The 23,813-nt window shown below is 35.1% G+C and overlaps 1 protein-coding gene across 9 annotated transcripts in view; it reads left to right on the top strand.

Annotated features, from left to right (window-relative positions):
* Window positions 1-20,062, top strand: part of LOC135832198 (uncharacterized protein DDB_G0283357-like) — an 82,566-nt gene extending 62,504 nt beyond the window's left edge. For 5 of the 9 annotated variants that reach the window (XM_065345303.1, XM_065345298.1, XM_065345306.1 and 2 more), the window contains 6 exons: window positions 754-916; window positions 1,901-2,161; window positions 9,443-9,528; window positions 10,250-10,375; window positions 13,241-15,881; window positions 18,538-20,062. In XM_065345303.1, the coding sequence (XP_065201375.1) occupies window positions 754-916; window positions 1,901-2,161; window positions 9,443-9,528; window positions 10,250-10,375; window positions 13,241-15,881; window positions 18,538-18,617 (3,357 nt within the window). In that variant the 3' untranslated portion in view covers window positions 18,618-20,062. The remainder of the gene's footprint in view (window positions 1-753; window positions 917-1,900; window positions 2,162-9,442; window positions 9,529-10,249; window positions 10,376-13,240; window positions 15,882-18,537) is intronic. The other 4 variants (XM_065345300.1, XM_065345299.1, XM_065345304.1 and 1 more) reach the window with 4 other exon arrangements.
* Window positions 20,063-23,813: the final 3,751 nt, after the last annotated feature.

The raw sequence follows: 23,813 nt of genomic DNA on the forward strand, positions 1-23,813 counted from the left end.
TGAAGGTAATGTAGAATATGTTTCTGTTAATAAACGGAAGGTTGTTTTTTTTTTTTTTTTTTTCAAAAAAGAGATGGGCTGCGCAATTTTGAAAATTTGAACTACCTTTTACGAATAATTGTTCGAAAATTACAAGTATCGCGTATGAAATGAAAAAAAAATAAAACATCTTTAAATTTTCTGAAAAAGAAAAATGAAATGGAAATTTATTCGACATAGTAACACTTCTCTTGAGATTTGAGAATGTTCGTGGTTACTCAAATTTGAATTTTTTACCAGAATGATATTCAGGGCAGAAAGCCGAACATTTGACGTCATTACATTGAAAAAGTAACCAGATTTTTAGGCTACATTTTGAAAATTGAAAATGTTTCGGAATTTTGGTCTGAATGAGAAACCCTTGTGCTCTCGATGGATTGAGATTTCATTCTAAAAATTATACTGATTTCCAATGTAGGAGTCTTTTCAGAACTCTCATGTGCCTATACCAACCTACGTAATTATAGTTTAAATTGAAGCATCAATGCATCATCATAAACTTTTTAGTGGGGACTGAAGTTGAAATTAATTGTTTGAGCTGATATTTTCAGACTCATGTGCATTTTTTTTTTTTTTTTTTTTTTTAGTAAAAATGAACCGATTTAGCATGTTATTGAACGTAAAGTTTTTGATATTAGGTCAGCTGTCGATATCGTTATGTATTCGTTTTCGATGACTAATCGAGTTCGCGTTTTCTTTTTTCTTTTTTTGCAGTCTTCTGGTAGTGCTGCGGCGACAGCAGCGGCAACCTTATTGAATGGTAATGCCGAAAGATCGTCGATGCAGCGTGGAAATTCTCAAAAACCAGTAAATGGGTTGTCGGCCGATGAAAAAGAAGAAATTGATCACGTCATTTGTAATAACAACAATAACTCTGGTAAGTATTGTTCAACGATTTATTCAACATTATATATTTATTACGTAGGTAAAAACGTAGTCGTACGCATAAACTATATCTATAAGTACAGTAGGTAAGTTAAATATGCTAAAATTTATTTATACGTATACGTGAAAAGAAAAATAATAATAATGAAGAAGAAAGGAAAAGAAAAATACAAAACAAAGGTGAAACTTTCGGTTTACACTTTAAACTCTGTCTGTTAACTGTTTTATGCCTTTTTATTCATGGAGTAATTAACAGATCTTATCACTTTTTTCTCGTTTTTAACAGAGAGATATTTTGATGATAAAACGTTAACATTTTTTTCATCCTTCGAGTTCGCTGAAATTGCGTATCGAGTCAAGTGTGAATAAATTGAAGAATTTTTTTAAAATATTCTCTTTTTAAAATTTTTCAATCATTTTTCGACATGTTGTCGTGTAAATTGATTTTCAAAACTAGTGTCATATTTAATATCATTGTTTGCGTAACGACGACGCTTCGAACTCGAAGAGAAAATTTCGTTTGGAATTTCGTCTCAAAGAAGCGAATAGTGTCACAGTTTTTTTTTTCAATAGGTATTTCGATGTGTGTTTTTTCCCGTAGACAACACGATTCGTATTTGATTATCACTTTGGTAGTAAATTGAGTGTTTGTTTTTCTATACCTAGTATTGAAATTTGCGTCTTTTTCTTTCATTATTTTATATTTATTTTATTTTTCATGTTGCAAATATATTCACATGTTTTATTTTTTGCTTGTTTAACATGTGAGCTAACGATTATTTTATTTTATTTTATTTTTTTTTTGTTTTTTTTTCGCTTGTTTCCTTTACCTCTGTGCGCTTTTAACACTAATCTGCGATGCGGTTGCTGCTGCTGTCCGTAATGTAAAAATCGAATAACCAAAACCACCACAACCACCGTCACGATTTGCTACCAAAAAACACACATTCGCGCCACCAAAAAAATATGAAAAAAGTAGAAAATGACGAAGATAAACACTCGAAGAAGAAGAACAAAAAGAAACAAGCCCCTTGTTTGGAAAACGATAACGACAATAGTAACGGAACGTCTATATACGCAACATCCATAGACGAGCCTAAGACAATGACTTCCTTGCTGCAAAAGAGTGCGCAAAATTCTTCCACCAACAATTCAGCTTATAAATACCCGACCGAACCTTACTCTTTTACTCCTTGGCACGTTCCCGCTCCTAATTTAATTGTTACGCTGAGTAGTGGTAAGTATAAAGCACGTCTCTTCTACATACGATGTACCTAGACCTACAAATTTTAAGAAAACAATTACCTATAATGTACTATTTTTTTCCTGTTGTGTATATAAGATGTCGTTTAGGATTTGACAGGGGATGGTCAGGAGTAATGGTTGCCGATCAGACTTGCATCCTACATAAATATCTATTTGATTCAAAATGCTCAAAAATGCAAATTTTGAGGACAAAATTTTGGAAAAGATTTTTTTCCCAGCGTAACTTTTGAAGATAAATGAAAAACTCTGTTGGAGTATGACTCGTATTTTTTGTTGATAGTTGAAGTTCTCCAAAAAAAATCGGTTTTTGGGAGAAAAAAAGGTTCTACGAAAAAAAAAAAGATACATAAGTATAAACAAAAATGGTCGAATGCAGAACTGTAAGTGGTGAAAAAAACGATGGAAGTTTTGAAATTAAGTAGCTTTAAATTTGAGGTTCTAAAAAATTTCGACAATTGTGTCCGTTCTACTTTATATGTATGGGAATGTTTCAGGGAAAAACAGTACCAAAGATGTAAAGGTATTCCTCTGAGTAGATAATGTAGTCAAAATATCTCGATGGGCAATCCACTCTGCTGACTGTTCCTTGTTAAGAGTAGTGGAAAGGGTTACAATGGTAGCTTTTTGATAAGCAGGCATCTACCCTGCTACCTAGTACCTAGCTGTACGACGTAAGGGTTTCTTGTTGAGCAGTGCTTCTCGGCTAGTATTTGGAGAGCGTCTTGAGAATCGTGGTTGGAAAGGTGATGGAAAAACTATTAACCAGACATGTGGCTTGGAGGAAGTACTAGATTATTGTTTTGTATTTTCACGCATGCATGTTGTATGTATTAGTATAGTTGAACGAGAAAAGAGCGAAGAAAATAGAAAATGAACCCTTGGAGAATTGAAAAAAGCGATATTGAGGCCGCGCCGCCGTCTGTTCGATGTTCGGCGTGTGTCTGTGTCTGTGCAAAGGCGAGGTGAAAAGAAGACCTTCGGTAAAACTATATGTACGGTCTGCCTTATCGATCATGTACGCATACGTTAGTGGAATTTTGCGATAGTTGGGGAAAAGTTGCAGCCAGTATGGTATTGAAATACGTACGCATCGCATACCGTAACGAAGAAAAGTCTACTCGAGGCCAAGATATGTATACGCTAACGTTGGGCTTTATGCGCAGTTAGAGTCGTAAATTTTAAATTTATGTCTGCAAATGGTTGGAAATTTAATGCGAGAGCCGTCGGAAAAAGCCTAGTCTTGTACCACCATTCGAAATTACTATCGCATAAAATTAAACGTATACTTTAATGGTATAGACGAAAGACGCGAACAGGAGCACTGAGCTGGCGGAATGATGCTTGTACGATATTTTGGGGCAAATACGTTTTCCTTTTCGAATCGCGAATCCGTACTCGACTTATTGTAAAAATTACTCGTAGATACGCTAAATTTTTAATTCGTTCGAAAAGCGTAATTTTGTTGGTATTTATTGTCATAGTTCGATAAAGAATTTTTTGTTTGATAACCCCAAACCGGGTAACTTTTGTTGGTAAATTTTACATTTGTAATATTTGTCCGAATTTGTTTGCAAAAAGTTGCCCATTTCCGAAGCAACAACCCTGCATTCGTATTTACAGCGCGAGCAACGCTTTGAAAATATGCAAAAATAATAATTGACTGAAGCTTGTAGCCTATTAAACGACCGATTGTTTTGATAGTACATAAACGTTGTGATGGATTTTTTCCTTATTTATTCGAGGGATTTTTTCATACGAACAAAATTAACAATTCTCGATGGATTGAGTCGAAAATTTTTCGATTTCAGCAAGAACAATATTGTGGCGAGAATTCCGAGTAATTTTCAAGATTTGGCTATATTTGAGATTAATATGTAGATATGTGTAGGTATAAATATTATGGAATTTACTTATCTGAATTGGTTTGGTTTGTACGTTTTCTCACTTTGTGGCATTCTAAAAACAAAAGCTCATTTTTTGCGTTCTTTGTATTGAAACGAATACAGTGAAAAAATAAATAGGTAATGTACATCTACATACCTAATGTTCCCGAGTAAAAAATCCGAACTTCGGGGATTTAGTTCCTTGTTTCTAAAAGCGTCGAAAATTGCTGCGTCGCTAATTAAATCTGTGCAGATTAAGTTTTTGATATTCAGATACAGCATTTAAGCTTAATTAGAACTTGATTTGAATTTTCATAAGCACACTAGAATTTGGTTCTCCGAAAAGGCGTCGTCGGTCTTTATCGCGTTTAAAATAAAATGTAATGTATTTTCCAATCGATGATATAATTTAATTATTATTCCGGCTCGTAATAGATTCCTTGAACTTGAAGGCGGGGCAGCGTTGCCAATTTCTTCATTCACTATCACTACCTACTAAAAGTGAAATATTTGTGAGTTGTAGTGAAAGTACTCATTTCGTCTGCGTGATTTGAAATTATTTTTGGTTGGCAGGGTAATGTTCCTTTTTTGTTTTTATTTCGAAGTCTACCCGAGTTCGATAATATTTCGATTTTTAATACTAGGTATTATTATGGTCTACAGTACGTTTCGAAAGTCTCGAAGATCTGTAATAATTATATTAAACGTGTTATGAACTTATGATCGCTAGGATAAGTGTTACATTGCGCTGCGGTATTGAATTTTTTTCAAAAAGTGCTTTTAATGTCGATCAAAAAAATGTTAGACCTGTACCTTCAGAGTGCCCAAAATTCATAAAACTTTTTTTTTCGAAAATAAATTCATATGTATATTGCGCATTTTTTTCATCCCTCATGGAAAATCACTACGTAACTTTTTCGGCAAGTACTGTAGTCACTAGTAGCGCCAGCTAAGTCACTAATAATGTGACTCGGTAACTACTAGCGTCAGACCATTGGCTAGTAATGTCAATTCACTCGCTATGTAGCGTCGCTAGCTTCGCTACTAATTCTTAAGGAAACGCTACTAGTTTTTGGAAAACTAGTTATGTTTTGATTTTTTTTATGAGGAATGAATATGTTACGTTTTAAAGGCTGTTCAAACAGTCGATTCATTTTTTGAATCGATTCCTCAAGTTGGACTCAGTTGTGACTTGTGAGTGAATCCTGAAAACGCGGTGGGGCAAACTGAAAACACGTAGTCATCAAATTTCAATCGAATTCTTACCAAAATCGTTAACTCGAGTTTTTAAAATTTTCCCTTTATGAAAATGAAAATTTAGTAAATCTTCAATTTAATTTTGAGGTCTAGCTTCTTTCATTCGAAATTATCAGGTATTTTACTAAAGCAATTCGAACGTCAATTTTGAAACGAACGTTTTGCAGAAATTTTTCTATCCGCACGAAACAAACAAATCGAATTGGTGCAATAATCGAAGGTAATTTTTTTACAAAATTGGTTCCAACGAACCCTCAGGTGCGAGTGCGACTGCTTTTTAAAAATTAACTTTAAAAATAACACAATGGAACGCTTTAGTATAGAAATAAAACAATAAAATAGTACCCCTAAAACACTAACCAAGTTTAACTAACCAACCAACCAACTAAAACCGAAACGAAAAATAGGTAAGCTAAATTAATGAAAAATTATACTTTCCGACCGAATATACTTATTTTTATGCTGCCGTTGAAAATGAAATTTTTATTTTTATTCTAGAAGGCGATAACGAAAAATACGAGTAAAAATTACTATTTGGGACAAAAATATAGGTTATGGGTCTTTTGCATTTCGATAATTTCATTTACGAAAATAAAAATGAATAAATTATCGTTTACGAGGAAGTAGATTGTGTATCGCCGAGATATTTTTTTGCCTTATGACGAAAAGATGCAATAATTATCGTTTGGTTTGAGTTTTCATTTTTATTTTTCCGCCCACGGTATAGTTTATTATTTCAAAACGATTAAAAAATCGCGCTTTTGTGTATTTATTTTTCACTGAAAGCGCATTACGATTTCTTTTTTCCTCTTATTATTGCTGTGTACTCTTGAAAAAACACCTTTTGTCCAAGAAGTTTTCGAGCGTTTTTTTTTTTTTACCTCTGTTGTCGCGCGATATCGATACAAAGTAAAAGTGAACTGGAAAATGTTTTGATTAAAGAACTAGCGATTTTTTCCGCTTTGTTCGAGCCTTTACGTTAAACAAGCTTTAAAAAAGATAAAAGTCGAGTTCAAAGGCGAGAAGTGTGTTAGTAATGAAATTGGTTACCAAAATGTAAACTTTTCATTAGTCACAGTACGAGGTATATTTTTGCTCGGCTCGCGAGCAAAAAATTCTCTCGACTTTGTACTGATCGTACAATACGCCATTAAGGTAGTTTAATAAAGGCGCGGTATTTCTTCATAATTATAGGAGCGAGTAATTTTCCGTTTTAGTTTTTGTATTTTTTTGTACGCGGATGTTGATTTTCAAAGTGAAAGCTTCAATTCACTTTCGCAGACGGTGGAAAAAAATTGAAGATGAGGTTTAATAAAAATTTCTATTATTCGCGACGTGAAAACGTTTATTTTATCGGAGGAATTTGTTGAGATGGGTAAACGATGGTGGCTATGCAAGGTGCAAAGTGCGCGAGAAAGAAGTTGAAAATGTTATTATTTCATTACCGGTAGGCTACTCGCGGCGATGAATATTTTTAACGATACGGCTGAGAAACACTGCTTACACCACGATAATATCTCGGTGAACGATGAAGCGTGTATTCTTTTGTTGGAAAGTTTTCGTTTTTTCATCTTGCAATTATTGATATTGAAAGTGAAAAAAGAATACTGGTCCGTCCCGTGGTATGATTGAGCTTTTGCTAACCTTATTGCTGGAATCTCAACGTGCAAAGTGATATTTCTTCGTACTATGTATACTTCCTACTTGTTTTTCAGCTTTGAATTTTGTTACGTGCATTTTTTGCTCGAGTGTCGTATTTATGAAGGGGCTACAGAGCTTCGAAACTTTTTATTGCTTCACAATAATTAATGTAAAACAAGGATTGGTGAACAATTGAAACCCCTTATCTTGTAGGACTCGCTGAAATCTGAATTATTTATTATGTACTAGTAGGTACAAATTTTACCCATTAATTTTATTGAAGGTACGCGACACGATTGTTTTCAAATTTGGTGAATTTGTAATTCTATGTCAAAAAAATTTATGCACACTTTCACATTACTCATTGGGGACAAAATTGAACCAAAAAATTACCCACATTTGGTGACGTGAAAAAAGATGAGGTAGACTACCGAAATGCTGAATTTTTCACGTCTGTTAGCTTGTATTTTATTACCTTTACGAGTAGAATTGACAAACTACTGTGCTTCGTTTTCGACTCGCCTTATGCTACCTTTTGAACACGATGATTTCGCAGGTCGCGTCGCTCGTAAATTGAATTGCGTGAATTATCTGCGGTAATTCGTTCGCTTCGAAAACCTTGAACGAAAGGTTTCGTTTGATTAAAAAATTCGTCTATTGCATTTCCAAGAATATGATTTTAATTTGGAAATCGATTGTAATCGAATATGTGCCTACTAGGTGTAGGTGTAGGTATACCTGTACCTACCTACGTTTTGTGAAGGAATATTGACCGAGAGATGTTTTCAATATTGTGGTACTTTTTTGTGAGGGAAAAATCAAAGGATATTATTGTTGTGGTTCAGGTGCAAAATTGAAAAATAGGAGTAATTTTTTCCTCTTTTTTTTATATAAATATAGATTTAAACTTAGTCATTGTGGTGCCCATTTTAAGTATACGTAGTCATTGTGGTGCCCGGTTTTGGGCTTGTGGACAAGGTCTTTTTATATAAAACGATGCAGAATCGAGTGAAATGCACTCTAAGGTGAAAATTTTTTTTTGAGGCGGGCACCACAAGTACCAGTACGCGGGCACCACAATTACCATGAAAGACCCGGGCACCACAAGGTACTAGGTACGTGTATTCATATATTCAGTAGAAAACAAATTTGAGATATTTCGGCAAAGATACTTTTTTTGATTAGACTGTATTTTATTCATCTTATTGATTCAAAAAACCGTAAATCTGTGATTACGGGTTAGACCTTGGAAAGTGACTCGTATATTAGTCGTAAGAAAAAAAATTTAGCAAAATCAGAAGGGCCAACCTCATTTTTGGTTCGAGTTCATGCCTCATGCGGAATAAATCAAAAACTGTGCCTTTAGGTACTCACATTACTTTTCAGCACTTGTAGAGAAAGTTTAAAATTTTTGAAAAAATCTCAATCTTACTGAAGAGGTTTGCTAAGGTGCCTAGAAAATTTGAAAATGAACTGTCCAAAAGAAATAGGGGATCTTCTATCAGTAAGCTGTTCTTTCCAAAAACATGAGGTTTGATCAATTTGAAACCGACAAGTTGAGGCGATTCCCTTATAAGTTCACGAATAGATGTAATTTATATTAATACATACTGTGTATATGTGCAATCGGTTGACGTCGAGTTGAACAACGTGCTTTATTAGCGCAGCCATTTACGTGCAGTTGTAGTCATCTGTACTGTAAACGTGTACAATGTACTTGCACATATACTTACAATTTACGATTATGTCTACCGCTACTTGCACGTAAACGTACTCGTACTTATACGAGTATGTTCAATGTTCATTTTACGCAGACACACACGTTTGACCAATATATATTTCTAATAGCAAGCCTTCGGCGACCAGTCGACCGGCGGCGTGTGCTGCATGTTTCTCGCTCTTCTGTACCGAGAGTAATATTGATACACAGAAATACACTCTTGGCGTATCGTAGATTCAATAATAAACCCTTCTAAGTACGCGGAAAAACGCTATCTCTCACTTTGGATAGCGTTACATTGGTGATTGGTGCGATGCAATTTATTGTTATTTCAAGCGTATGTTGTTGTATGAGTAAGTATGTAAGTCGTTGTCGTCGTTGTTAAAAGGTCGATAGCAGGATATGTCGTTCATCGAGGTACTAACCAAAAACTCCCTTTATTTCCCCCTTTTTTCAAATTTTCAATCGAAACAAAAAACAATCAAACAATCGATCGGTAACTATATTTCGTTGGAAATTTTACACATTTTTTGGTAAATGTGTGAAAACCCCACTAAATTCCTGAATATCCACGTGGAAATGCTTATTTTTAAAACACGCCTAGTTTTTTTTTAACTGCCTTTTTTTTATTTTGTAGGTATATTTTTAGTTTATTAGAATTGATAATTATTTTGCTGCGTATTAGTTTATAACTTTTTTGTATCAATCTTTTGTTTAATAGACGTCGATGTTTTTCTGTTTTGATTCTAAGGTTCTAATATTGGATTTTATGTGGTTACAGAATCGATGGCTAACCTTGGACGTAACATTTGCACCAAAGATTCCCTCGATTCAAGGGTAGGTTTATGAGTTTTTTTTTCAATTTTATTTTTTAATGAAACTTGTAAATTAATTGCTATTAAGAGGACATATCGATGAAGTGTCGCCTAGATGAGACCCCATAGTCCTCACTTTTTTGTATGGGAGACTTGAGCTTTCCGAAACTTGTTTTCATCTTTCATCTTTACAAGGGTTGGTTTCATAACAAGAACGTGGCTAATCAATAGGTATAAAATTCTCTTACAGTCAGAATTTAATTCTGAAATTTGTTTTTCGTTACTTACCTTCGTCGATGATGAGAGAAAATAAATTCAAAATCAGTGTGATGTGAAATTACTAATTTTGTAATTTTGTAATTTCTAAAGATCACTCGTGTTGACATACGTACTCGTACTTTGGTAGATAAACTTATAGCAATGATCACAAGTGGATATGGGTAATAGGTATACGGCGTAGGATGAAGGTATAGTGTACATAGCTCATATAAACGATGTTGATTCACCAGGTAAACAGTTTAGCAAATAGTGTACCTAAATAAGCCAAGACCGATGACGGGAAAGCTATTTGATATACGAGTACCTACCTACGCGTGCTTTTCCTCAATTTTACTCGTATTCGTTTGACGAACTCATATTTCAGTTATTTCTTTAATTAAGTCTTCGCGTTACGATGCAATTGTTTTTGAGATTTATTCACGTGTATATTAAACGTTGGTATTTTGGTGTGTTTTCTTTTACAGAGATTATACGATGAAAATAGCGTGTTGAATTCCAACTATCCGTATTTGAGTAGTAATTCTGCTTCGATGAACCGAGACCGAGTGGATAACGTTTCAGAGAGAAAACACAAAATTCGAAAACCAAAGGTAAGTTGAGAAACGAAAAAAAAAAGAACGCAGATCCAACGTAGGTGTGATTTATTAGTATTTATTTATTTTTGGAATCCGCCACAGCCTTGCTAACTTTGAGTATTGGGTAGATAGATGGTTTACTGTGTATGTATTTCATTTTCTGTACCCTTACTACCTATAAACCCATACTTGTGTTCGAATATTGGGTTATTTCGATACCTACATTCGAATATGAGATTATTTTCAAGTTGACTAAACTACGCAGCGTTATTCTTGACTGTTGCAAATAAAAAGCGAAAAGGCTTCCGTCGTAAATATTTTCTGAACGGTAATTTGATTTTTCGAATGGCTGACAATTATTCTGGCGAAAAAAGGTTCTCATCGCGTTCTGTTGTTTCGAGAAATTCTAAATAATGCTCTACTATTTGTGTTTTTCATTTTGTTTCCATTTTTTTTTTTTTTTCAAGTTGATCACATATTTTGTGATAAAAAAACTCGTGTTCGCTAGAAGATATTTGCGACGAGAATCATATTGCGAGATGTTATCGTATCGTGGGTGCTTTAAATACGGATAACAAAATTTATTGAACCGTTGTTCAGGTACATACATGTGTCCCAAAACTTATTTATATATGTATGTAGATCTCTCTCTCCCCTCCCCTTCCCTCCCTGTGTGAAATAAGAATGTAAGGTATGTGTTTCGTTTTAGAATTTGAAAAGGAGAAATTTAAAGCACAAAAAATTAATTTTGCGTGATGAGCATTTTAAACTAGGGTGGTAGGTATTCCGAGGAAGGATTTTTTAATCTGTTTGTCACATTTCAGGCACAAATTACCTTTGTAATCAAAACAACATTGAAAAAATCGCCGCCGCGTTAAATTTTAGGTGCTGCATTTCAATTTTTGATTTTTGGTAAATTTTTTAAATTTCAAACTACTTAAACTATTTTCCATGAAAAAAATCAAGTACCTAATCTGATCTTATGTAGGTCATACTAGAAAAATGAAGACTCGTCTCTTATACCTACACTATTTTATTCTTTTCCACTTGGCTGCAAAAAGTCTAACTTATTGTAAAATTTGCTAAAAAGTCTTGTTTCTTGCCAAAAATGTCTAAAAGTAATGTCGTTTTTTGGTACAAGAATTTCGCTTTCTTGCTAAAAAAAAAATCTCGGTTTTTTTACGAAAAGTTTCGAAAAAAGTCTTGTTTTTTCGGAAAAAATTGCGAAAAAAATTAAAAAGTTCTCGCTTTTTACCGTTGTTTGCTAAAAATTGTTGAACAGATTTACGTAATCCGATCAAAGTTATGATTTCTCTGGTCTGGTCAAATTGGATCCGAAAATTGACACAAAAATGACTAAAATATCGATTTGTTCTTCACGTAATATGTAAAATATGCTGCTATTCGTCAATCTACATACAATAAGTTTCAAATGTGTCATTATTATTTTTATTTCTGATTTTTTTCCATAGCAGTCAGGTTGGATCTTTATGTACTCTTTTTTTTCAATTTGAAAAAAAAAAAAAGATAAAAAACGACCTTGCCCGAAAATAGTAACGGTATTCAGCGATGTATGAAAATTAAGTATCTCCGATTTGAAGAGGAGCATTATTTGGGATCGTTTCGCAGCGTATAGAATAATGGGCGGAAAAGGAGCATTCGTTATTTATTTGAATGTTACCGATTTACATGTTAAATTCACGGTTCCTGTATGTCAGTGCCTGTAACGTTGTACGACCTTTTTTTCGTTCTTAGTCTCTCTTATAAACTCTTTCAACTGGTATGATCGAAATTACATTATCCATCTATCCATAAGTGAGTACGTTTTACGTATAAACGTATACTATACCTAGACCTAGCAGTTTTGATATACTGCCAGTTGAAATATTAAAATGAAATTACTTCCCAAAACTATGTGGTACGACGATGCGACGCGACGTACCTCGTATCGTATCTTATCCAGCTACGTAATACGCTTATTCGAATTGGATAAGAATGTTCGTATTTTGAACACTTAGTCAACCTTGTGCGCGCATTTTGAAAATATTCGATCTTCCTGTTGAATGTTTCGCAGATACGAACGAAAGTAAAGTATATTAAACGAAGGTTCCTTCTTCAAACCGCTCCTCTTCACCCCTTCGTCGTAGGCACTGTCGCGTCAAATTCAGCCCTGCTCGACTTCCATTGTCGCCGAATTAATGAGTCATGCGAAAAAATTTAGGTCGTGTCGTCACAGTTATGAAATTTGAAGTTGGACGAACGACGATGCGGTGTGAGAAGGATTAAATACTAAATAGGCTTTATGGGGTTGAGTATTCGGCGTTTTTGTCCCTTACAAAGTTTCCCAGCCGAGATGGAGATGCCTTTTTTCCCGATGAGATTAAATTAAACTCGTGTGGTTTTAATGGGAATTCTTTCGTTGGTGTAGAAATATGTACTTGCTGTTGTCCAGTAAATGGGTAAATACAAATATGTAGGTAGGGTCTGTAACCTTTGGGAACAAATTGTTTTAACGAGAGGCGTTTTTATTCGTTTAATTCATTTGCTGTACCTACCTACTTTTGAAATCAAGTTTTCAGAATGTTTACAGAAAATTTAGGAATTCAAATTTCTCTACTTTGTTTTCGACTTACCTTATTTTTGTATGTCTTTGATGAAATTTAACCTGGCCTAGGCGGAAGGGGGGAAAGTGTAATATATGTATTATTTCACTCGAATTACAAATCGATCGTTGAATTGCCTTTTACAGCCCAATCGCGCGGATTTCATATTAATGCCTAGAACCATCTTATGTACTTATTTCGTGTAACTTAATAACTTATAAAATCGTAATTTCCTCGCAATTAATTCTAATTTTTCTGCGTTTTATTTTCATTCTAGAAACAAAACACCACTTCGGTACTTTCGGAAAACATCGAAGGATACTGCGGCGACAAATCGGTCGAATATTTAGTCGACTACATCGAGAATACGAAAGCTGGTGGCGGCGGAGGAAGCTGTAACGGCGGTGGCAATGGCACTGGTGGCGCTTTCGGCGAACTCGGCAACAGTTCGACCAGTAAAAGCGTAAAAAGTAAATCGGTTAGCAGCAGTTCGTCTCGTAACTGCGATAGAAGCGGTAAAAATGGCGGTAAAGCGGCTACCGACGACGATGTACGTAGTAACAAGAAACCTAGCCGAGCCAAAGATAGGCTGAAGAAAAGCACGAGCTTGGAAGATTTACGCCACAGTAGCAGTAAAACGAAGCAGCAACAGAATAAGAAACAGTCTTCGGTCGACGATAGTCATTATATCGGCAAAGAAAGCAGTTTGATAGAAACCGAGTCGATATCGCCAGTGGTCGCGCCGCCAGCTCCGGTATCCAATTCGACGCCGATCGATAGTCAAACGTCATCGTCGGATGATACGATATCGCACCAGCAACCGCCAGACCACCATCGCGAATTCGAAAATTTGCAACTGTTGCAAGAGCATCAGCATCAGCATCAACAGCAGCAGCAGCAGAATGTTGATCAACAGCTCGAGCATTCGCATAATTTATACTACGATAATCTAGATCACGTAGATGACGACAATTACACCGAAACGGAATTCCATTTAGTTACCAAAAAGCAACGTAAGAAGAAGCGAAGAAGTAAATCGCGTTCGTCGACGTTGGAGCACCAAAAACACCACAATCACCTGCACCACCATAGCAGCAGTCACCATAGCCACCAGCACCACGGTATTCACGACGCATCGGCGACGGCATCGGCCTCCTCGTCGTCGTTGTCGCACAACTTTTTACCGCATCATTATACGGATAAAAACGATAACGGCAATTTCGCCGCTTATCAGAATAGCAAACGTTCGACGCGCAGCTCCGAAAATCGTCACCGTAGTCGTAGAAAATCCGTATCGTCGGTGGTGCCTTCTGATAAAATATCCGATTCGGATTCGATACACTCGTTGCCGGTATCGTCGACGACGCCCAAGTGTAAGATCAAGAAGAAATCAACGTCCAGCGGTTGTACGCCGCAAGCGTCCTACGCGGATATCGCGAAATCGCCTCAGTGCAACAGTTCGACGACGCTTAACGGCGGCGACGCAAAATGGCACCGGTCGCTCAAACCGTTCTCCAATTCGCCGTCCTCCTCGTTGTCGTCGTCGTCCGCGTATTCGACGCAGAACACGTGCGGTTCGGTTACCACCGCGAGCTCGTTCGGTTCGTCTTCGGCCAGCTCGTCTTCGAATACCGGAGGTGATTCGCCCGAACATTCGGATAACTCTGAGCTGACGTGCGCGACCACCGTGCCGCCGTCCTCCTCCGTCGTCGTCGGCGTCGACAACGACAACGATAACGACCGAAGCTGTGATCTAAATTGTAGTAACGTGTCTTCGCCCGCGTTCAACGATAGCGCCGCCACGATAGTCGATGCGGCCTCCAGTACCAATCTGCTAATCGACGATAAAGATAGCGGATGCAGTAGCAGCGTCAACGATAGCGGTGCCAACGAAAGCACCGTGGACGTGGCCACCTCTACGCCGCCCAGACGTAAGAATAAATCGTCGACTAGGACGAAAAATACCAACGATAATAACGATACCAATAACAACGCTACCAACGTCGTCGTCGTCTGCTGTAACGGCAACGGTAACGGTGATTGTGATGGTGGCAGCGACGCTATCGATACTACTAAAATGCCAAAAGACTATCCCAATAATATTAGTAACAGTAACGCTAGTAATAATAATAATGTTAATAATAGTAGCAGTAATAGTAATAATAATAATAATAATAATAGTAATAATACTAATAATACTAAAGTTAAAAAGACTAGAAATAAAAAGAATAAGAACGCGAACGGCGGTGGCGGCGTCAACGTCAACGTCCACGGTAGCAGCGCTGTTGAAGGTGGTGGCGGTAACGTCGACGAAAACGATATCGCCAACGATAACCACGACGCAGCGGCGAAAACGTCCACGTCTAACGATCTATTCGTCGAATTCACTTTGAAATGCGCGGCAAACGCGTCCGCCACCATCACCACTACCAAATGCAGCGAAACGCAAACCGATCTAGAGACTGTCGAAGTGAATAACAACGCCTGTACCAGGTACCACCACCATCACCACCTCAACCACCATAATCTTAGTAATTCCAATGGCTGTAACGACGTCAGCGTCGAGGAGACTATCGTACTTAAATCTAGTTGTAGCAAAAGTAACGACGGCACCGTTTCTTCCGATGGTTCGCAATCGATGTCCTATGTCGATAAACTTTCACATTCGTTACCTATTCATGACGAGACTGGTCGGGCGAGCGTAACGCATGTTTTAAACGATCGTCGTTGCCCGAACAGCGGTGCTCCTGATGAAATCAACGTCGCTTTCAACGTCGACGACAACGTTTTATCGATGGGAGCAGATGATGCCGAGGCTGTCGAGGTTTCCAAGCAGAGGCAACTCGAAATTCAAAAAGAAATTATCGAACGCTCTTCGAAATACAACGTTACCGAAGTTATCCAATACGTTAATAAGAGTAAGTAACGAGTACTACATGTAACTTTTTCTCCCCGCGCTTTCTTCTCCTCTTCTTCGTCAATAGCTTTGTGTAGCGCGACTCGGAAATTTCATCCCGAGTTATGCGCTAATAGGGGAAATACGTACATATAGTACGTAACGTAGCATGTTACAGGGACAGCGAAAGGGATTGGCAGACGTGGTAGTTTTAAAAGAAAAGTTATAATAGCTTTTGGAAAAGTTGCGAAAGTAACACGAGCTTCTTTTTCTTCATAATTAATCGCCATACGTCGAAAAATGGTACTTTTTATTTTGACGGTCGGCGCGGCCTGAGTGTGATACGTGCCTCACACCTTTTTATCCAAACGTAGCGGCGGCGTTTCGGCGTGTTCGTGAAGTTTTTCTAATTTATCGAATGAAACTGGCCAGCATAAAAGCTCGCAAGAAGCAAATTTTAATGCGTTTGATCACGCGTTACACGACGCATTATTTTATCGAAGTAATTAAAAAAATTATACGTCGCGATAAACAATTCTCAATCCCAACATTATGTCGATTAAATTCGAGCAATTACTTATTAATCGTGGCGACGACGATAGGCTTCATTTGATTTTGCATAAATGTAGGTGTAGTACGTCCGTTTGGCAACACTGCTCTGGCGACGATTTTTTTGTCATAAAGAAAGGAAATTATTTCAAATCCGGTCGCCTTGTAGGTACATAGTAACAAGAAATACGACCACGATGGCGACGACTAAAAAATTTCAAAATGAAAAATGTTAGTTCTAAGAAATTTCCAATATTTCATATTTTCGGGTTGGCCAGAAATACCTAAAATTGTGATTAGATGTTGAACAAATACCTGACGAATTTTCGTACGCCTGTATTGTTCGGTTTGACCGGGCATTGAACGAGTATGAATTTTGCTTTATTGGAAATATTTGCCCGATCTGTCGACGTCTTCGCAAAAGTATTTTCAAATGAAATTGTGTTATACGTACCATACAATATTTAGAAGTATTGCAACCATGTGGGAGTTTGGAGTTCGAGGTATCGCAAATTCTTGACGTAAAATCAGCTACGATGACAAGACATGCATACCTCGTACCTCTACCTACCTATACAGCATTGTTAAAGTTGAGCAAAAAAAATTTCGAACCAATATCCTGCATGTGTATTATTGTGTGTCGAATTGTGAAAAAAATTCATTTCAACAGTAAACTAAAAGCGGACGAAAAAATAGGAGAGAAGACAGTGTGATATTTGAACATTTAGGCACTAGGTATCGTAGAATCCTTTTCAAGTAATTTAAAGTACATAAATCTATTTCTTGTTATAAATTTTTCCATTCTCATGAAACAACAGAAAGAAAATATCATTGCTCAATCCAGTTGAACAATTCTTCGTTTCCCTCTCCCGTTTTTTCTCAGCTAGAATATGATGCCAACGAATTTCCCCTGAAAAGAAGTAAAAAGGTGAAAAATCGAGGATTTTTTTCAAGCTGCAGTTTCATGTGGTCAAAATTGTTTTTTCATGTTGTTGACTTACTTGCTCCCTCTCCCCCTTCTCCCCATTCGTTCACTGAATGAACTGTACTTTTGAAAATTCGATCGCGTTTGAATTTTGAAAAAATACGTACAATGCAATCTACCACTTTTATATCTTCTTTTTCGAAGTTTTGAAACTCTGTTTTTAAGGATGTGGCAAGAGAAAAGTAAAGAAGGAGTGAAAAAAATTGCGAAAAAATATTTCTGCCAAAGCCAATAATTTCCTAAAATGGATAAGTTTTGCTTTGTAACAAAAATTCTGACTTTTTAGCAACATTACGAAAGATTCCCCTTTTTTTTCAAAAATTAACCGAAAGTCTTGCTTTTCTGCCAAAAATTGTTCACTTTACCTTCCATAAAGTCCAAATTTTTGCTTTTTCACAAATATTTTACTTTTAAGCAGAATTACTACAGATTTTCTCTTTTTACCAAAAATTATCCTGAACTCTCGCTTTTCTGCTAGAAAATACCAAAAAGTATCACTTCTTAGTTTCTTACCCAATAATTCCCCAAAAACTCCTACTTTTTGCTGAAATTGTCGAAGTGCGTAATATTCTCGCTTTTTAACGAAGGCTTTACCTTAGTTGCAGTTGCGAGTCTCACGATTTGCTAAAAAACGGCTTTTTGTCAGAAATTGTGAAAATTCTCACTTGATGGCCCAAAAGTGTCAAGAAATCTCGCTTTTTTATCAAAAAATTTCAAAGTAATGCAGCTATTTCAAAATCAGAACATTTCAATTTTGTCATGTTTTTTTTTGTTTTGACCCCGTTTTGTTACTTTTGTGGTTACTTTTTTATTGGAAAAAATTGAGTACTAGCCCCGGAAGATAAACTCGAAAAAATTTCCACGAATGACTGAACTTTTCCATTTACTCTATTGAACGTTGTATGTACCTACTACATAGGTACCTATGTACAATTATGATTATGTACTTTTGTGGGCGGATTTTTTTCTTGAATATCTTTGTCTCAAATCAAGCAGATGAAGAAGAGGAAAAAATATGAACATTATTCGTCGTTGTATTTGTATACCTAATTCCTTTGTATGTGAAAAAATGTAAGGTACTTACTATACACATACATACGTGTATTCAAAAGAAATCTAACCGTCATATTTTGCTTGTTTCCAGGTTGGAACGAAGTGATGAATTTAGCCTCTTCCAAAGTAACAAATATCAATAAGAAAGTTCAATATTACGCGAGTAAATGAAAGTGCGGAGACCGGCGACGGATCGTTAATAATTTGGCTGTTTGTACAGTATTTAAGTGTACTCGTTTAAAGACCTTTTTTCGTATTGATTACTACGTTACAAAATTATCGTAGCGTTTTGTTTTTCTTTTTTGAATTTTTTTCGTTTGTTGAATTGAAAGAAAAAAGAAAAAGAGAATTTTTCGTCTGCGCAAATTGTACAGATTAAGGTTTTCTTTTGCAAAATGTGCTGTCGTTCTTACGAAATTTGTCAAACGAATAGTATGCATATATTTTTTTAAGCTTTTACCTACCTTTAATTGCGTTTTTTTATTCGTTTTTCCTGTCTTCTTTTTATTTAATGGAAACAAATTTATGTATTTCGTTGAATAATCTACAAAAGAACTGAGAATTTTGTAATAAGTTTTTGTTTTGTCGTCTTCTCTCGATTATTATTTTCACATTAAAAAAATCAATACTTGGGGTTAACGTAACGAAAATATAAGATTATGTTTAGAATCCGGCGATAATACGGGTACGTGAATTGAAAATACGCTTAAAAATAACGCACACGACCGTAGTTTGAACTGAGAAAAATAAGTACGTATTATTACCTTTTCGTTGGTTTGTTTTTTTGTTTTTTACGTAATTTACCGAGTGAATTTTTTATCTTTCGAATTGTCGAGTATCGTGAATTCCAGTTTATTGTTGCTTTAATTATGTGGCAAATTACCAATGGTTTGTACGTGCTTCGAATTTCACGTTACTAGGCGTAGTAGTTTGTTAACCAAGGTGTATAGGTAGATGATAAATTACGGTCGTGGAAAAGAAAATTAAAATTCGCCTGGAAAATATTACACCGCCGATACCTAGGTATGGTTTTTATATGTTTGGAATTTTTGTGGTTAATTTGTTGTAACAGCGTATTTTTATATTGCTCATGATATTATTATTTTGAAAAATGAATAAAGCAAGGTATACTGTTGTAAAAAAATAAAAAAAAGGAAAAATGCAAATACTAACGTTTAAGCTGAGAATTAATATTTTAAATCATTGAAAACAATCGATGCATTTTTTCGTTTTTTTTTTCTTTTTCTCTCAAATTTAAAATTATTATATTTACCATTTTCGTCTTTCTTATAACATTATTGTATAAAATTGTATATTGTAATATTGTAAGTAGTATTTATTGGTAAATGTTTATTTTTGTTTTGTTAATTTATAAATTTGGAAAATCATTCTACGATGAGTTTTTTGTTAACGCTTAAAATTTCATTATCGCGTGGCCCCTGCAAACAATCGAACGAAAAAAAAAACGGTTATTATCGCGAATTCTCCATTGTACCTACGTGTTGTTTTTGATTTTTGAAATGATGAAAATTGAATTATTTTTTTGATGAATGATTTTTTTTTGTTTTGTGTTATGCTTCAAATATATTTCAGTGGTTATAGATGGTGCTGATTAATTTTGCTGTTTTTATTTTTCTAGTTGATTTATTGTTTTGTATGTGTACACTTTTCCTTTTTTTCCTGTATTTTCCAGGATGCTCCAATGTACAGGTACTTAGACTTACGTTGTCGTTTTCTGAGTGTAGTGAAAAAAGATGAAATGATGGAGTAATCAGTGCTTGAGTTCATTTAAATCGGTTATACTTTATACTTAGGTACACGAAAAAATAAATTTCAGGTGTAATGAATATGCCATTAACGAGTTTTGTTTTTGTTTGTTTTTTTGTTTTTTGTTTTGCATTATTCCTGCAAATCTATTCGAATGGTGTAAAAAAGATGGTTGTAGTGTGTAATTTTCAAGGTCGTGTGTAGTATTTCGTAAAATCAAGTTACCATGAATTTCATATCGATGTACTCGTAATATGTTTTTCTTCAAACATTCGTAATGTCTGTTTTATTGAGCTTTCAAATCATAAACCTCAAGAACCTATTATATCAAGCTGGAAAATAATCATGCTAAGTTAATTGGAATTGCTCTTTTTAGAAGATTGAAAATTTTTATAATTTGTGAATTTGTCCTTAAGATAATAAAAGAAAATCCTTAGCTCCGATTTTGACTAAAAAATTGTATTTTTGGAACGAACCTATTCCTCTACCTTCATAACCAAATTTTCAACTGCTCGAATTTATTTTCTTTCCAAAATTTGAGACCAACTGAAACGAAATTGCTCCATTCCTAGTCGCCTTGAAACCTTCAGGAAGATTTAGATTTTCCTGCATTAATTTCGAATGCTCTTATAGAGTTGCTGAAAATTCGATACCAGGTGAGAAAAATTGCTACTTGCACAAAATCAACCTCTGAAAATTAATTTCCGTCCATTTTCAGCCAGTTGACACTTCCAGAAAGTTTTGGATACTGTTGTTTTCAAATTTCTCTCAGACGGCCGACATGGAATATTTCGAATAAAACAGCTGCGAATTTGGTTTCAACCTAAAAATTATGGATTTATGGCTTATTATGAGAGACGAATGGGTCTACTAATAGGTTAGCTGAAAATGGCTAAATTTTATTTCGCTTTGGGAATTTGCGTAAGTTTTACTAAAAAAAGTGCCGCAATCCAAGAATTTCATATTTTTGCGTTTAAAAATTCGTTCATGTAGGTATACGGTAATTTATCCAGATTTCCTTCAAATTTTTTGCAATACTGAATGTTAGGGAAGGGGAGACGGAGAGTACTGCATATTGGAATATGCTTGTTTACATGCGTGAGGAAGATAGGTACTCGAGAAATGTGAACGCACGAGTATGCATCTCTCGGCAGTTAGGCCAGGCCGCCAGGCACATGAGATGAGCGCGAAGTGAAGTTTCAAAACATATCGTGCCTATTTTTTTCGTATTTATTCATGAAATATTCCACGTTTCCGTACCTTAAGCCATCGATTACTTGTTCAATTGGTAAAACTAGATCTGCGATTTTGGGACTGGTCAGTGGTCGTAAAAAAATCCTGCGATTTCGTAATTATTGTGATTGAAATTACGCGTAGCATTATTTCCAGTTTGGACAACGATGAAATTTAATAGGTACCCCAAAAAGGCTTTTATTCCTTTTGAATTTCCATTTTTTTTTATGTACTTACCTATTAATGGAGGCCTACTCGACTGTACATCTTTATTTTTTTAATCCTAGTCAATTTGGTCGATTTCGTTTGCTATACAAACTTACGAGTAAAAGTTATTATAACGAATGCTTATATACATACCTCATTAATTTTAAAACTGAGTTTACACTGTGATTGTATGTAAAAAGTCAAAGAAACTTCTATTTAAGTATTTAAGTACCTATGTAGATGTACGATATTAACGCGTTATGATTTTGAAATGAACGAAAATAGTTAATGGCGAGATTTTGAACGCTGCAAAAGAATACCCGAGAGATAAAAAATTATAGGTAAGGTATTTTACAAATCAAATTCGTAATAATTTTGTAATTTGTGTAAATAAATGCCATCGTAGGCTACCCTAACGTAACGTTAACGTTGAAATTCGTGTATACTTGGGATTAATTTATTGTAAGCGTGAAAATGAAAAAATTCCTGATTGGTGGTAGAAGAAATGACCACATTCAGTTACCTACCATTATTTTGTTTGTATGATTTTCTGTTATATGTACCTATTTGAAAATTTTGACGACTTTGGTCCGTTTTCTTTCATTACTCATTATTGTATGTACGTTGTATGTATGTATGTATGTATGTTTCTTAAAAACAATGTTTTTTTTTGTTTTTTTTTTTAAATTATTAATCGTTTAAACGCGTGAGTCTAATGTTGCTGTTGATAAAGTGACGTTAATTTTTTATTATTATTAATAATTTATTTACGTTTTGGAAAGGAATTTGAAAATGGATCTGTGTAAGATTATCTATTCGTTTTATGAATGAGGCAAAGGATGAGGTATCTTTGTTCGAATGAACCGGTATTGATATATTTTTTGCTGTAAAATGTTCTGTTCATCAATTACAAAGTCTTACTGCGGCCTTTCAAATGATTGATGAATTTTATAATGACCCTGCCTGGCAACGTTGATCGTTGCAAGTAGGTACCTATCACCTAACTAGGTACCTACCTAAGTGTAGGTACTGAAACTGAATTTTGTGGTATGAATGTGCATAAATGTATGGTGTTTTTATCGAATGTTTGTGTTATTTACGTCTACTAGCGTAATGTTTACGGTAGGTAGGTAGGTAGGTACTAGGTACCTATTTTTCAAAAAATTGATAAGTTTGGAGTAATAATTTAGATTTAAATGAAACTCCTGAATAACTAACCAGCGGTTTTTTTTTCAGAGTAGTCGAGGGCAATTTTTAAAAAAATATTGAAGTAGGTATTCTTATAAAATAAGTTGTTGGAGATACCGCTTTGCCATAATAGTAATTGTCGTGACTGATTTTATCGACTATTAGGTACCTACTCTTTGGTTGTTACTGTGAGTTGGTGTTGGAATGAAAGCCAGTTCGGTGCCGGGCAGGTTAATTTCGTATGTATTTTGAAATAATGTTTGTTAAATGTATTACATAACTGGAATTGTTATTTTACGAAAGAAATATACTATTCTGCATTGTAATTTTTGCTCTCGAATTATTCATCAATAATAAGCAGACTGTTGGACAATTTGATTGAATTGATTTTCGAATTCTCGATCACAATTTTTTCAGAGAATTTTAATGAAAGGTACCGACATCCGGAGAAAAAATTCAGCTGTCCAATCGGAAAATAGAGGGTTCTAAAGCGATTTGAATTTTCAAAATGTTCCAAAAAGTGCATTTAGCGTAAAAAAAAAACAAAACTGTAATATGTAGAAAAATGTGAGCGAGCAAGTGCAACTTTTTTGGAACCTTCTGCAGTGGTAAAATTTTAAATACTTAGGTACTTTATGCTACGTCTTGAGGCCTCCTCGCGACAGAAAATGTATATTTTAAGCACCAAATTTTCCAAAAAAAAACTTGAAAAATTTAATAGAGCATGCAGTCACAAATGTCACAATGTCAAGAAATTTTTACCTCATTTTGAGGCCCATTTTCAAAAAAATTGCAAAAAAGTGCGTAATTTTTCAAAAAGACGTAATTCTCTCAAATTGATCAGGTAAGCAAATATTGTAATAACATTTTTTGTTCGTCTTCTGGAGCACTATCTACAATTGAATTTTAACGGAAAATTTCCGGGACAGCCTGTAGGTTATTGGTACGAAAATGATACTTATTTTTTTAATT

Source organism: Planococcus citri, chromosome 1 (genome assembly GCF_950023065.1).
Source record: "Planococcus citri chromosome 1, ihPlaCitr1.1, whole genome shotgun sequence".
NCBI lineage: Eukaryota > Metazoa > Arthropoda > Insecta > Hemiptera > Pseudococcidae > Planococcus > Planococcus citri.